Source organism: Hetaerina americana, unplaced genomic scaffold (genome assembly GCF_022747635.1).
Source record: "Hetaerina americana unplaced genomic scaffold, ioHetAmer1.1.p SCAF_30, whole genome shotgun sequence".
NCBI lineage: Eukaryota > Metazoa > Arthropoda > Insecta > Odonata > Calopterygidae > Hetaerina > Hetaerina americana.
This window is the reverse complement of record NW_027286875.1, coordinates 2,872,235-2,886,819: the sequence shown is the minus strand read 5'-3', so window position 1 is coordinate 2,886,819 and position 14,585 is coordinate 2,872,235. Positions and strand designations below refer to the sequence as shown.

At 36.0% G+C, this 14,585-nt stretch overlaps 1 protein-coding gene across 1 annotated transcript in view; it reads right to left on the bottom strand.

Moving 5' to 3' along the window:
* Nucleotides 1-14,585, bottom strand: part of Rab3 (RAS oncogene family member Rab3) — a 209,261-nt gene that overhangs the window by 6,364 nt on the left and 188,312 nt on the right. Inside the window, exon 3 of the mRNA XM_071588910.1 lies at nucleotides 4,050-4,168. Within this exon, the coding sequence (XP_071445011.1) occupies nucleotides 4,050-4,168 (119 nt within the window). The remainder of the gene's footprint in view (nucleotides 1-4,049; nucleotides 4,169-14,585) is intronic.

Genomic DNA, 14,585 nt, shown 5'->3' with positions numbered 1-14,585 from the left:
TAGCCGATAGTCATAAAGCAGCATACTATAGAGTGGAGGTGAACTCTTTTCAGCTGGTTTGAACATTCGCTGGTTCTCATGAGCATCAATAAGATGATGAAGAGCAGGACAAATGAGTGCTTACAGAATGAAAATTTGATTTCAGGAAGGCACGCTTAAGGGGTCATTGATAGAAGAAAATATGGAATATGATTAGTATGTATTCCTTTGTTTCTTAGATTTTGAGAGGGCGTTTGATAGAGTGAATTGGGTGGAATGAATGCATTGCAGAACAATGTGGTAAATGGGAGGGATAGGCGACTTAACCGCAACCTGTACCTGTTTCAGACAGCTCAGGTGCAAAGTGAGAATGGGTAGTCGGGATGAACAGTGTTAGGAAGAGAAACAAGACGAAGTGTCCATTATAACACGTGATTTTCACCATATACGTGGAGAAAATGGTAAAAAGGCTTACGAAGAACTGGTTCTTAGCATTGAAAGTCGGCAAGGAATACAGAATTGGCTATGAATGATCAATGTTTCGTTTGCCAGTCAGCCTAGGTGATACTGAGATTTCTAAGTGTATTAGAAAATCATTGTAATGGGGAAGGGAAGAAGAAGGGAGTGGTGAGATGTCGGACCAGTGGAGAAGGAAGGAAAAGGTGAAATTGACTGATAGGAAAACAAACGAGCTGGGCATGCAAAGGGAGAATACAGGATAGCTTGGAGATATCAAAGGAGACAGGATAGGTGAATGAACAGCATTTTGAATGTTCACATACTTTTATGTGATAGAGAGAGGAACGTTCGGCCAGGAGGAAGGGGTAAGAAAAGGATAGGCATTTTGAACGGAATGAAGGGAAAGGGAAGGAAGTATGCGGAATTGAAAAGGTGTCTCGTACCGTAGTGTCGGGTTTCAGCTCATATTTTGTTAGGAGGGGTCAAGATATATATCGTTGTCTATTCTGTGTCCATCGAAAATCTACTTTTAACGGTAGACCGCCTAATAGTAGGAATTATGCAGAGGCCTGCGGGGTATCGATTCTCATAATTTATGACTGATACCTTACATTCAAGGATTCGGTTAAACGTGTTTTCATATAATTGAACTACCATGAAAATTGATTACTAATTAAATTAACTGATGTATGAATTCATTTAAATGTTAATTAGCATTGCATAGCATTAATTAGCTCCCGCTTGCTTCCGCTTCTGTAGGTCGCAGCAGAGCGTAATAAATAAATCACTAACACAATACGCGATCGAGCGTCATTTGTGTGGAAGAACGAATCTTCACAAAACTAGATTGGTGCAGGACGGTCGAAGCCTCCGGTGTATTCACTTGGCATCAAAATTGAAGGCGAGGATACAAGCGGAAAGTCTTGATATGAATGAAGAAATTTACAGTGAAATGATTTCTTTCGGAGAGTAAAATTTTTTGGAAATTCCCATATAATATGCTAGATTTTATGACCAGACATGCCTTCTTGGTGATTTGAAAGACCTCGAAGTAAAAAACGAAATTAAAGGATATTTTGAATAGTTGAGCTAAAGAAGTTTAGGAAATAAAAGAACGTTAGGAGATTCATCTAGTGGTTTTAGTAACAGTTCCAAAGTTGATGTTCTTAGTTTTACACGAATGAATTGATCTCATCAACTGCTTGCCTACTGTTCATCTGGTAATCATCTATCATATTTGCTGTAGTCATTTCAAAGGACGATGAAATTCTATTTTTCTAATCGCTAATCATCAATTTTTTTAGTTTATTTAATATACAGTACGTTTATTCCGTGATCAAAGGTCATTTTGAAAGTTTTATTCTCTGGCCGGTGATATGAAAAAATTGGTGAAATTTCATTGATTTTAATTGGAGATTAAAAAATAAATACATTTTCTCACTTAAAAAAATGCTAAAAATTCATGCTGAAAAATTATTTTTGTAGATTTTATTCCATCAATCTTTCCTTTTTCCGATTGTAGGGCCAGCTTAACTCCTTAACCTTGAGTTTTGGGCTCCTAAAATAACGTTTTGTTTATCCTTTCTGGGGCACGCTGAGAAATTTCGTCGATAAAAGCCTTTTAAAATGTCACATTGATTTTTCCATTTAAATGGAAAGACATTTTTTTCTACCAATAATATTTCTCTTTTCCATATATTTGTTTCGATTTCAGTCAGTCAGCCAGTATCTACTTATGTTCATCTTGGATTTTGTGATCATTAACAGATTGCCCATTTTGCTTCCGGTTTTTGCCTTTCTAACGCTCTTTTGAAATGCAGTGTATGCATCCATCACCGCCATGTTTTTCTACCCCTGGAAGGATAAAGCTTCAATGGTTGGGTGGTAGCACGTAAATTTAATGCCATCACCAACTATCATAGAGAACTATAATCGGAATATAAATTTCATATGATCATTTTAAAACCCAAATTTGATGAGTTGCCCGATAATTTCCTCGGAGGATAGGATCTACTAAAGCAAAGAAAAATTATTTGGAATTTTATGATTAAGATTACCTTCCCAGCGATTTATTTCCCTCTATTTGACAATGAATTTCACAGTCCCCGTTGTGACATAATATTCCTTCAGTCTTTTGTGTTTCACATGAGAATTTCCTACTGTATGTGAATGTCTTGATGCCCACTCAGACTGTTTGCCTCAAGGGTAACAAATAAAAATACCCCATTTTGTTCACCTTCTCTAATCAGACCGTCTTTGACCGTCCTTTCGCCAAGATCTCCGCAACTTACTGATAAAGGTGAAGGGTCTTCGGGGTAAGGGTGGAGAATTCGTGTGGCAATTTGTTCAAAATGAGTTCAGCTTCTGCATTATTCCATAATGATTACCTTTCCATCCGACTGTCTCATAATTCCGACTTCGATTAAAGTGCATGTACTCATATTCATATATGTATATGAACGTTTGTGTATGTGCGCGCGTGTGTATAAATGACTTTTAGGTTTTTCATTGCCAATCGCTGCCAGAATGATGGATTGCGAATCCATGTCACTAAGGCGATGAATGAATCAATTACTTTGATATTGAAGAAAACGTAAGAATTATGACTTACGGTAATACTTCAGGCACTGTATACTTCTTAGGAGTAATTGCACGGGTCTTCTAATCATGAAATTACATTAAACACTCTGTAGATGATAGGGCTTAGAGAATCAATCGGAATTAGTGATTAAAATGAAATAGAATGAAAATAGACGCTTGAAAATAGAAGTGGGGCCTGTGAAATCGATCAAAGTTAACAGAGAGGGGGATGATTCGAGGCAAGGGAAAGTGAATATTTTGGCTTAGTAATTTGATTTGGGGTTATTCAGTGTACATTGTGGAGAATAAATGAAATGTAGTGGTAATGGAGATTGAAGACTGTTAAATTAATTTAGGGAGATTGAAGGGATAAAAAGATAAAAATGTAGATTAGATTTAAATTAAGTTGTGCGTTTGTACTATTCTTTAGACTTCAATCGGCGAGGTATTGTTTATAAAGTATTAATTGGAAATTCTCATGGCCTGGAAAATTGAATATGCCCTATTTAGGTCCCACCTACTTATAAATTCATAGTTGAAATCATTTATCCACTGCATCAGCCACTCGTGAAAACTAGGAGTGGGCCACGAAACTATAACATTGATCAAATATGCCAAAAACCTCGCAAGGTGCTATCAAGGCCATAATAATTCTGACATTAATTATCAGTACCACTATTTCAATGTGCATAAATCATTATAATTTGGACATTTTGAAACTTTTGCACTGCAATGCGCATTAGCGGATGATTGAAAGTTACTCTCGTGGCATATCCCGTAGTTTTTTAAAAGTAGCCATTATCAGTTAGGAAAATCAAAGTTTTCTCATGTTATGCGTCTTTTCTGGATGGCTTTATCAAGCCATATAATCTTTTTACTTTTTAAAGACTTGCTATCAGTCACCAATTTTGCCAGCATTGAAAATTAGGTTTAAATTTGATTTAGTAGTAAAATTAGCTTCATAGGATATCATAGTAACTGATTAAGATATAACCCCTTTCCCAAAACAATAAAAACGAATTAATACAAACCAATCTTGTACACTGTTGAAGGACTCTTCGTTAGTTATGTCATACATAAGTATAAAACCCATGGCTCCACGGTAGTATGCTGTAGTTATGGTTCGGTATCGCTCCTGTCCAGCTGTGTCCTGCAAAATCATCATAAATGGATAATTAGTAATATATTCACTGGTTGCAAAAAAATATTAAAAAGATATTTTAAGATTTACAAGGGAATTATTAATTAAAACTCAGACGTGTTTTCAATTTTTATTTACGAAAACATCGAGTGTATGCAATAGCGAATGGCGTAATTTGGTGGACCTCCTTCATGATATGTAGGAGAAGAAAAATCCCTTCTATTCCACAAAATATAACTTTACTGCGGCAGATTTCGATATAACGTATCATCATCTGATGATACGTTATATCGAAAGCCGATCGCAGTTAAGTAATATTTCGTGAAATAGCCGTGTTTCCATTCTTATGAATAAATCAAGAGGTCAGTATTCCGAGACCGAAAATGCTGCATATTAAACATCTACTTGATTTATTGATAAATATGTAGATTATGGCAGAAATATTAATTAATAACTTTTCCCAAATTGCTTCTTTAGAATGAAAAACATTAATTCGCACTGGGACTAAAGTGGCATGTAACCATTTTAATTATATACAGGAATCTCGTTTGTTTTAATTTTTATGAATTTTGAAAAAAAAAATATTTTTTTTGGCTTATGGTCCAATCTTTGTGATTTCGTCATTGAAATTGTCACAACAAAATGCTTTTGCCAAAAAACGAATCAACAAAAAAAATTCGATTGCTTTATCGGTCATTAGATAAACATTTGAGCACGCAAAGAAGTACATATGTGAAACACGCTTCAGATATGCGCTTCAATGAAATGATTACTACCAGGCTTTTGTTGTGGGCTGTCAGCATATTTTTATTTTAGGAGAATCGCTCTTACAGATGGAATAAGCTATATAAATAATTTCCTCCACATTTCTTCCATCGTTGCCAATTCTGCTTCTCAAATCATTATACTCTTCCATTTTATTTAAATATTGTTAAGTTATAATTGTTAAGTTATATTTACGAAAGTCCACGCCGTTCTTGTGCAGAGGTTCTTTTTAGTACTCTTTGATTCGTAAAAAATCAATCTTATGGTACAACATCTTTCCTTTTTCAGTATTTTTATTACTTGCCATTGTGTCCTTCTGATTCTGCATTTAGTACCAATGAGAGATGTCTTTCGATTTGGCTTCTTTTAATTTTTTCACCCAGTTGCCATTCCTTGTTGCTTTTAGCTTTCTCTGAAAGTTAGTATGTTATTGCTACTACATATGTAGTAGTCCCGGTGCATCGCTGCTCCGGGAAGAATCTTTCCACAATAATGCTTTTAATTCGGCAAAATATGATTTGTAAATGCTAGTGTTATTCAGTTTATTTGACTAATTTACGAGGCCGTAGAGCTCTATTTCTTATATTATAGTGTTGAAATGATGATCAATGGTAAAGTGACTTTGGTATATATTCATCCGCAGTTATCTTTCACATACATGGATTTCGATGTTCGTTTACAGATATAATGTTGGCCATTGTTACCTGATATTAACTACGTGATTCTCATAGCTTTCAAATACAATTTCAATTTTATCCTTGTTTTAGGATTAATATTTTGCTTTTCCTACGAAAATTTAAATTTCACAAGATCTTTTTTTCTCATAGCTGAGCTTTAAGACCGAGCGCGTCCACTGGGTTGCGGGTGGTTAGCCGACTTCTAGATGTAGAGGTTAACTGTGAAATATAGTAAGTAGCTGTAGGTACGTCCGGAAAATAAGTGTACTGACTCCTGGACTGGGCGCGCCGCTCCAGGCGCGCCCAGCACCGCTTTGACGGGCTGCGATTGGAGGGGGGTATGTTGGCAAGCGACGCTGTAAAAGGCAGTCGGCTCTGAGCTGTGGTGTAGTAAGGAGCTCTGTTAACGCGAACCTCCACGCTCGACCCACGTCACGGAACGCGATGCCGAAGCAGCGTTATTCCATCAAATTTGCGGTAAAGCTTGGGAAATCGTCTACCGAAACTGTCGGTATGATTAACCAGGCTTACGGGGAGTCAGCCATGTCCAGAAAAATGATCTTTCGGTGGCACAAGATGTTCGTGGAGGGCAGAGAAGAGGTCGACGACGAGTCTTCGAGAGGTTCCCGATGATGCCTTCGCGGGAGCGTTCCAGGAATGGGAACGCCGCTGGAACAAGTGTATCGACTCACAAGGGTCCTATTTTGAGGAATATTAGCTTAAGATATGTAAAAGTGTAATACATTTTTTTTCCTGAGCTCAGTACACTTATTTTCCGGACGAACCCTGTATACTCGGAGGACTTAGAATATCATGCTTAGGTAAGATGGCCCAAAATTTCTGCAAAATCCTATGAAGATGCCGTACCTTGGCGAGCGACAGCTACCAAACAATAGGCCGCCAATTACCTAGACGGGAGCAGCCGCCATTTGTGTAAGTGAGGACGGAGGCCGCCCGCAATGGTGGGTACAGCAATGCTCATTGCACTGCAGGTGGGGTGGAAATTAAGAGTCCGAGGAGGGAGAATTTTTCAACGGCATCCATTGGATCATTAGCCCAGGATTCATGAATGAAAATGCGAGAGTGAACATACTACTGCGGAAAATTGCTGCTATGAGAGCGAAGAGCTTTCTGCAATACAGCGAAAGAGTAACTGTTTAAGATAACGACGAAACATACGGGGAGCGTAGGGGTACAATTTAATATGACTACCTGTATATGTATACACTTTGAACTAATAAAAACTAAAGAAATAAGGATTTGAGACATGCATACAACCGCTGAGGTACATGTGATATTTTTTGAGAGGAGAAACACCAATGAACTCTAAGAAGAATTAAATCGTCCATATTCCTAAAAAATCAGATAATTGTGAAAACTTGAGAGCAGTCAGCCTTACCACCAATGCATCGAATATTCTGAAGGAAGTGAATCTAAGAAGAATTAATAGGAAGTAATTACATCCAATGAAATTAATGAAATATTACTTTCCCTTTGAATTCATTTTCCCTTTTCGATTTCCATAAAGAGAAACAAAAAAATATTTGATTTAAATAAATTCATGTTATATCAATGGCATTCGTGTTATATGCTAAAATATAAATTGAAAAGGTAAACGCCAAAATTAGTCTCTAAAAGTAACGTTATCTGCTGTAATAAAAATCGGTTTTAGATAACCAGTGTGAGTCGTCCTAGGCAAGAATGAATGCGGAACATAAACAGTCATCCATCATAGCAGTTTTCTCCGGGATGGATTTCCTTAAGATAACCATGCATCTTGGTTTTAAGAATATTGATTTATTTACTCAAATGTGGTAAAGGACTTAAAAGATATTGAGCTCTGAATATCATGAAGCATTGCGGTAGGGGAAGGAGGGGAGTGGATTAGCAAGTACCGAGGTGGGCGAACGACCTTCGAGTAATTTTATCGGGGTCACGCCCTCCAATATTTTTGTACATATATATGTAGGGATATGAAAAGAAAAAGATTTGGAGACGTCTGCACTAGACCTTGATAACACGAATCCATCATGGGAATACGAAGAGTTAAGGAATTGTCCTTTTACTGCAGTGGATCAGTTAGGAGTCGAGTTTTCAGGTCAGAATGACAATGAGTATTGGCCACCTCGTTCCCTCTTGGTTTGTGGGACTCTCCGTCACATATTCGACCTCGCTCTCCCCCTCTCTGGTTTCTCTCGGACCCTCCCTCGCGAAGGTTTCTTTTGGATTAGCCTTAGATTTTTATCCGCCCGGAGAATTATGACGCCTTCTTTTTCTTTTAGCTGTGCGGAGAAATAGAAAACTCCGTCTTACTTTTTTGTGCAGAAAATTGGCAGTCGCATCCTCATGTTTCACGCCTGAAGTAAGAACTGAGCTTAGGAGAAGAATATCGATGTTACTTAATTTTCAAATGATTAAAATACGCATGTGCATGTAGACATACGTACATAGGTGGCATACAAATCCTTGACATCTAAAATCAAAATTATCTATCTGAATCAGTACCATGAAGCAACTAAACACTATTCTCAAAAAGAAACAACATTCAAATTCATTAACAAAAACTGCTCAAACTTAAAAAAAATCTAAACTAAACTGTTAACCACAAAAGATAATCGAAGCAAATACAAGTTAGTAATAATGCATCAGGAAACAGCTCAAAACCAATCCCTGTCACAAAAAAATCCCACCTTAATGAACAAAAGAGTCTTAATCAATAATAAATCAGAATCAAACTGCGATAAACAAAGATAATTAAAGAAAAGATAAAGTAAGTATTATTATGCACAGCATAATATGACATCACACCAAATCATGCACCATCCAGCATCAAAGCCCGTACAAAATCACGCTCGGTCCGATATCATATCCCATCCAACATCACGCACCGTCAAACATCACACACTCTAACTTGGTGAATTCTTCTTGCGATTTCCACCGGACTGAATTCTGCATTGCTGTAGACGTTTCAACGGACGACTCGTCCATCGAACCGTCGGCAGCAATGCAGAGCTTAATCCAGTGGAACTCCCGAGAAGAATGCACAATGAACACACGCCTAGAAAACATCAGATACTTTTTCAAAGTATAACTTCTCATTCTTCACATCGCTTAAAGTCCAATTTAGTATACATTCATTGCAATGTTTATAACCAAGTACTTTGTCCATCGACCTTACACCTACTCTTACACTCGCAACAATTGATTGGAAGTGCTCAAACAATTTCTTAGGTAACTGGTTCCATTTAGCCATACTTAGGTTTTAAAATGAAATTTTAGTCTTTATTATATTTTAAGTCTTTTTAATATCAATTGAATTTGCTGTTTTAATAGTGTGCCAGATGATTTTATTCGATAATTTTGAATGGAGTTAATATCTGTACCTAGGTGACTCCCTTGGAAGAGAGCTCTCCGTTTCAACTTTTTATGATCGCTGTGCGCACTCAAGTACACAAACAAACAGGGCATAGTTGGAATAACGTATAAGAATGGATTTTTCTTTTGTGCAGTCAACACTAAAGAACAACGGAAGGAAAGCTCTTGGTTTAAGTTTTCAATCTAATGAATGCATCGATGCTCTGTGCACACAAATATAGGCATGAATTGGGCATTATACTGAATGCATATAGATTAATTTATGATTTTATTAATACGACCAAAACCATACGGTACACGGATGAGTAATAAAACACAACGTTTTACGAAAAAGTATCGCTTGTGTCAACATGGCAAAGAGTTTGTCTAATGATTTTTGTTAGGATATAAAAAAGAAAGGACGTTATTTTCATAGCGCTGGCGTTGAAAGGTGTTTTGTTATGTAGTGCCAACTCGTTTCATATTGAATTAAAAACGGTTGGGTTTCCTGATGTGCTTATTAAATGCGACTTGACTGAATGCAACCTGATGAGCCATAAAGTTAGAAATTGGTGACATTTTGTCAACTTTTTCGCAGGATTATAGATATTAATTTTTATAAGTATTTAAGGACTCGGGACAAATTAAAAATCCATTTTGAAATTTAACCAAAATTTGGAAAATAATATTAAAAAAATTTAACCATTTCAGCTATTCTTTTATTTTTTGAAAAGCAACAAAAATAAATGAGATTTTTTGGCGAACGTAGACATCAGCTTTAAAAAGTGTTGACATTGTTTAGCTGCTAAAATGTGGCACTGAGACATACAATCAGGTTGGAAGCGTTATTGGCGTTGCGTGACATTTGATATTTTCAGTTTTCCTTTTCTCGTACTATTAATACCTCCTTTCTTTAATCGGAAAAATGCGGGATTTAGATTTTGTAATGATTTTTTATGGGGAACATATTTCCGATATAAATCCTTGACCGTTCTATGAAGTGGAAAGGTGAACATTTTTACAGATATTTCATGCCATGATGGAACAAACCAGAATATTGAATACCACCATAAAAAAGCTACTTCGACTCCGGAGACAATATTTATTCACCCGTTATCTTGAAAATTCTGGCCATACATGAAAAAGAGTTGTTTATTTTATAACGTAAATGTCAAAAACAATTGGCGTTAACGTAATTTAAGTGTTATTCTCAACTTATTCAATTCTTTGAGACGACTAAAAAGTAGTCTCATATTTCATTAGAATAAAAAAGTTGATAAATTTAGATGAATTTACATCTACCTCATTATTTACAAAGAGAAGTTCACTGGTGGTACTAGTAATCACTCGGGAATGCTAAAAAGGTAATTATCAGCGCTAATAATCAAGTCTTTACAAAAAACAAAGTTGACGTACTAATATGTGTTGATACATTTAATAAGGGGCACTTTTATTATTTTAGAAATTCAAATTCACATTTTAAGGAAAAGGATCTGCCCTGATGTGTGAATATCACACGCCATTGGGCTTAGTATTGGACTAACTCGACTATCACCTATCAAACCGAGCTTCTGATAAATCTGTTTTCAATGATTTTTCCCTATTTTCATGACTCCATTACCAGTATTATATTAAGCATCGCTCTCCGGATTATAACAATCACCTTTTATACCATGAAATCTCCAGGAAACAAATTTTATTGGTATTTTTTCTCAATTATATTAAAAATAAAATTTAGCTCAGGATGAGTACTCAATTCATTAATGAAGTAGTATAGATGGTACTAAAAATGTGCATGTGAAAACTTCGATGCGTAATTGAGTCCTTCAGACTTAAATGGATTAACATATGTTTTGCCCAGTTTATTCAATGTAGTAAGTGCTGGATAGTATTTTATTGCAACCATTGTGCGAAATTATAAATTTTGTAATATTTATTTATTGCTGGAAGAAGAGTTCACCCGGTGGAATCGTTACTAGTTTTTTCAGTATTGCGTGTTTTGTAACTGGTTTATAAGAGTGAAGATGAATGAGGTAATCAAACATTACTGCAGGAGAGAAGGTCTTCTTCCTTTGTTGTGATGGATAGATCCAGGATGATCGTCTAGTTGCAATCACTTGCTTTCATTAATTAAATAGAAGCATGATGAGAATTGAGTCACCAGAAACGTCTGTAGTTCTCAAAGACGCCTGAAATTCGTATCCGGGTAAATTATGTCAAACAGGTATCTGTATTTACAGGATTTACTAACGTTTCTTCTATTTATTATACTAACATTGATCATTTTAATTATATTTTTTCATCTTGCGTGTTTGGAGTTATAAGATACCCCATTTGTGAAATCCATAAGGTTTTAGCGAGGATTAACGAAGAGGGAGACCTGAGCGATAGGCCAAGACATTATCTATGAAATTCAATATTTCAAAAAATAATTTCGTTTAATGTATGGGACTCTTGGTGTTTGAAGTCATTCATTATATCGCGGATACAGTTTGATTTTTTAACGAAAATCAAAATGTAGCACCGATAATATGCGAGCTGTGATTTTCTTGTTTTGGAGCCTAAGTGAACAGGTTTAAAGCATTAAATCACCCTAATTTTCAGTTAATTTCTTAGTTATTTCATCTAATAAATTTATTGATTGGGTAGATTTGTGTGAACCATAAGTTGAGTCGAAGGAGAAAAAGTCCCGAAGAGGATATTTAACCTGAAAGAGACGGTTTAGGATGGTGAGGACAGAGTGTTTACTAGTGGTTGAATGATATCGTCCATTTTACGATTTCCTGAGTCTATATATATATATATATATATATATATATATATATATATATATATATATATATAGAGGGTTTATTTTCATTTTATGTATCTTTCTCCCGCGCGAGAACAAAGAAGTTTTCGTTGGGAATTTGAGAATGTGTGATGATAAAACTCGTATGCAAGTGACAATTAAAGCTGACTTCTTCAGAAAATTTTTACGACAATCATGCTCCACAAATATGTTCATATTATGCAATGTGAGAGCGTTAAAATGCTCACAACTGGCTTCCAATATTTTTTAAAAGTTGTGCACTTCCTCCACACGAAAACGCTCATATTATCCCTGTTAACTCATGTTCTCTGACATATGTGTTCCTCCTAAGATTTCCCAACCTTCCCACACTACTATCGTCGGAGTTAGCCATTGGTTATTCCCCGTTTGCTACTCCCTTTAACCGTCCTGCTGCCACTATATGCCTCCCATCTTTTCCTGTAAACATCTATGCAAGATTTAATAATTATTTCTCTGTACCTTTCTGGAAAATAACACTTCAAAATGGAAATCAAAAGGATAGAATAAGTTGTTTGGAAAGTATAACTTGATTATTTATTTCTCCTGAGAAACGGCTATGCATCTAATCCACTTAATTAACATATACATATGCATGAAATAATACTTAAGTTCCTCCCTATAGCACCCACAAGAAGGCAAGTGACGTCGTTTGTTTTTGTCGGTTGAGTTTACTTCTTCCTAACCTCAAAGTTATGCGGAACTTACACACTAGGTTTGAGGAATCTTTTTCTATGCATCATGTGGATTCCAAGAAAGATCTGGTAAACGAAAAATCACGTGATTTGTGAGGCAAATTGGGTGCTCAGAGGTACATATTAACTGATTTTGAACCATCCAGTACACAACCGATGACTTAAGTCACCGCGGCCTTAGAATGCCCCACAGAAGAAAAAAAACCGAATGATCTCATTTGAATTATGCTGCAAGATTTTTTAAGCTTTGAATAAATGAAAATTGATACTCGATGAGGCGAAGGAGACATCAGAGCAGGGGCATGATGAATTATAGAATTTTGTAGGACTGGATGTACACAGGAGACGAAGGAATTGGGGGAGCTACTATGCATTTACTTTATCTTAATCGTTTACAGCTGGAAACTAAACTTAAGGCTCCTTTGGTACCTGGTTGTTACATACATATTCTGTTAGTAATACTTTTCTATGAAAAAGTTATTATCTAATACATATTAATGTTGTAATAAAATGAGGACTTATACTATATGCTACTCTCTGAACTAAGAGTGTTACATCTGGAAAGTTATTGAAATTATAGTATGCTTTACGAGACATATCAAAACATATTCCCTTATAAAAATGCAAATCGGTATTTTTAAAGGTTGGAGTCAAATAATATATTTAAATAGTGAGATAAATGTTCCACGATCCCGTAATAAAATTTATGATGCCATTTTTTGCATCTCATCTATAATAATCAGTTTGGGTTACTCGGCCAGGAAAAATTATTATTATTATTAAAATTTACATGTGCAGATAGACAGTGTCAGGTGGCACACAAGTAATCACAAAAGATGATAAATAAAATCAGTCAGGAAAAATAAGTACACTTAAAGGAAAACTTCCAAACACAAATCTCTAACACAAAACAAGAAAATCCCCATCTCATTAACATCAATCAGAAAGAAAGAAAAAAAAGTTCAGCGGTTACATGTAATTTTACACCACAAATAGATCAAATTATTACATAAATTGCTTGCATATTTTCTTAAAAGTATGCACTCTGTTGGGAAAGGGCTCGAATAGTTTTGCGGGTAAGGTGTTCCAATCAACAATCTTTTTATTTAGAAAAAAAAAAAATTTTATTCGTTCTTTGTACTCGGAATTTTACCTTGAATTTGTGGTCATTTCTCCCAATAAAATTTGTATTTCCCGCCTCTTTCCTTAGATTTGCCTGAGCTTTCTCTCCCTTCAGAATGCGGAGCATTCCAAAAAGTGTGCTTATTTTTCTTCTACTTTGTAGAGGTTCCCAGCCCAGAGTTTTTAACATATCAGACACACTCTCCATCCTCCTATGCTTCCCTAGTACATACTGGGCAGCCTTTCTTTGTGCCTTTTCCAGTTTTTTGATTAGTCCTTCTTTCTGTGGGTCACATACAAGAGATGAGTACTCTAAAATTGGTCTTACCAGGGTCTTATACTAGCGTTACCATGAAAATATAAAAGTATTAAATAATTTAGCGTAAAATTCTGTGCAGGAAGATGCTAACACTCCAAAAGGATTAAATTAACGATAATCATTAAAATTATCAGAAAAGCTTTATGCGGACAATTTATCCTGCATTTTATGCTATCCTGTGCATGTTTTTAGCGTGGCGGGTAGTATAAACTCTCACGGGCCGACACACTAGTTGGCGGATAATAAAATTGCGAGGGGTCATGAAAAACTGCGCGTTAAGCGATTTCTTTTTATTTCTCACTACCCTTTATGTGCACTTTTGAATGGGAAAAAAATTTCCTACTTTCAGTCATGTGACTCGATTCTTCTGTGGATTCAGGTCACTTCACGGAAACTAAATGTAGCCAATGAACATTCGCTTAAGGGAAGAAAATTTTCGCCGTCTGCGAGGACAGGGTTACATGAGACGAACTGACCCTGCTCCTGATGACAAAGCGTGACGGACCTTCGAGTTCTCACCCCTAGGCACTTGGATTGTGAGTGACGACCAAGTCGGACAAAAAAGTTGTATTAATACGTTAGCATTCCACTTGGTTTGGGACAAGTAACGCAATGTGGGAGAAATTTTGATAATTATTTCAAGAAAGGAAGTTCTTGGGAACGT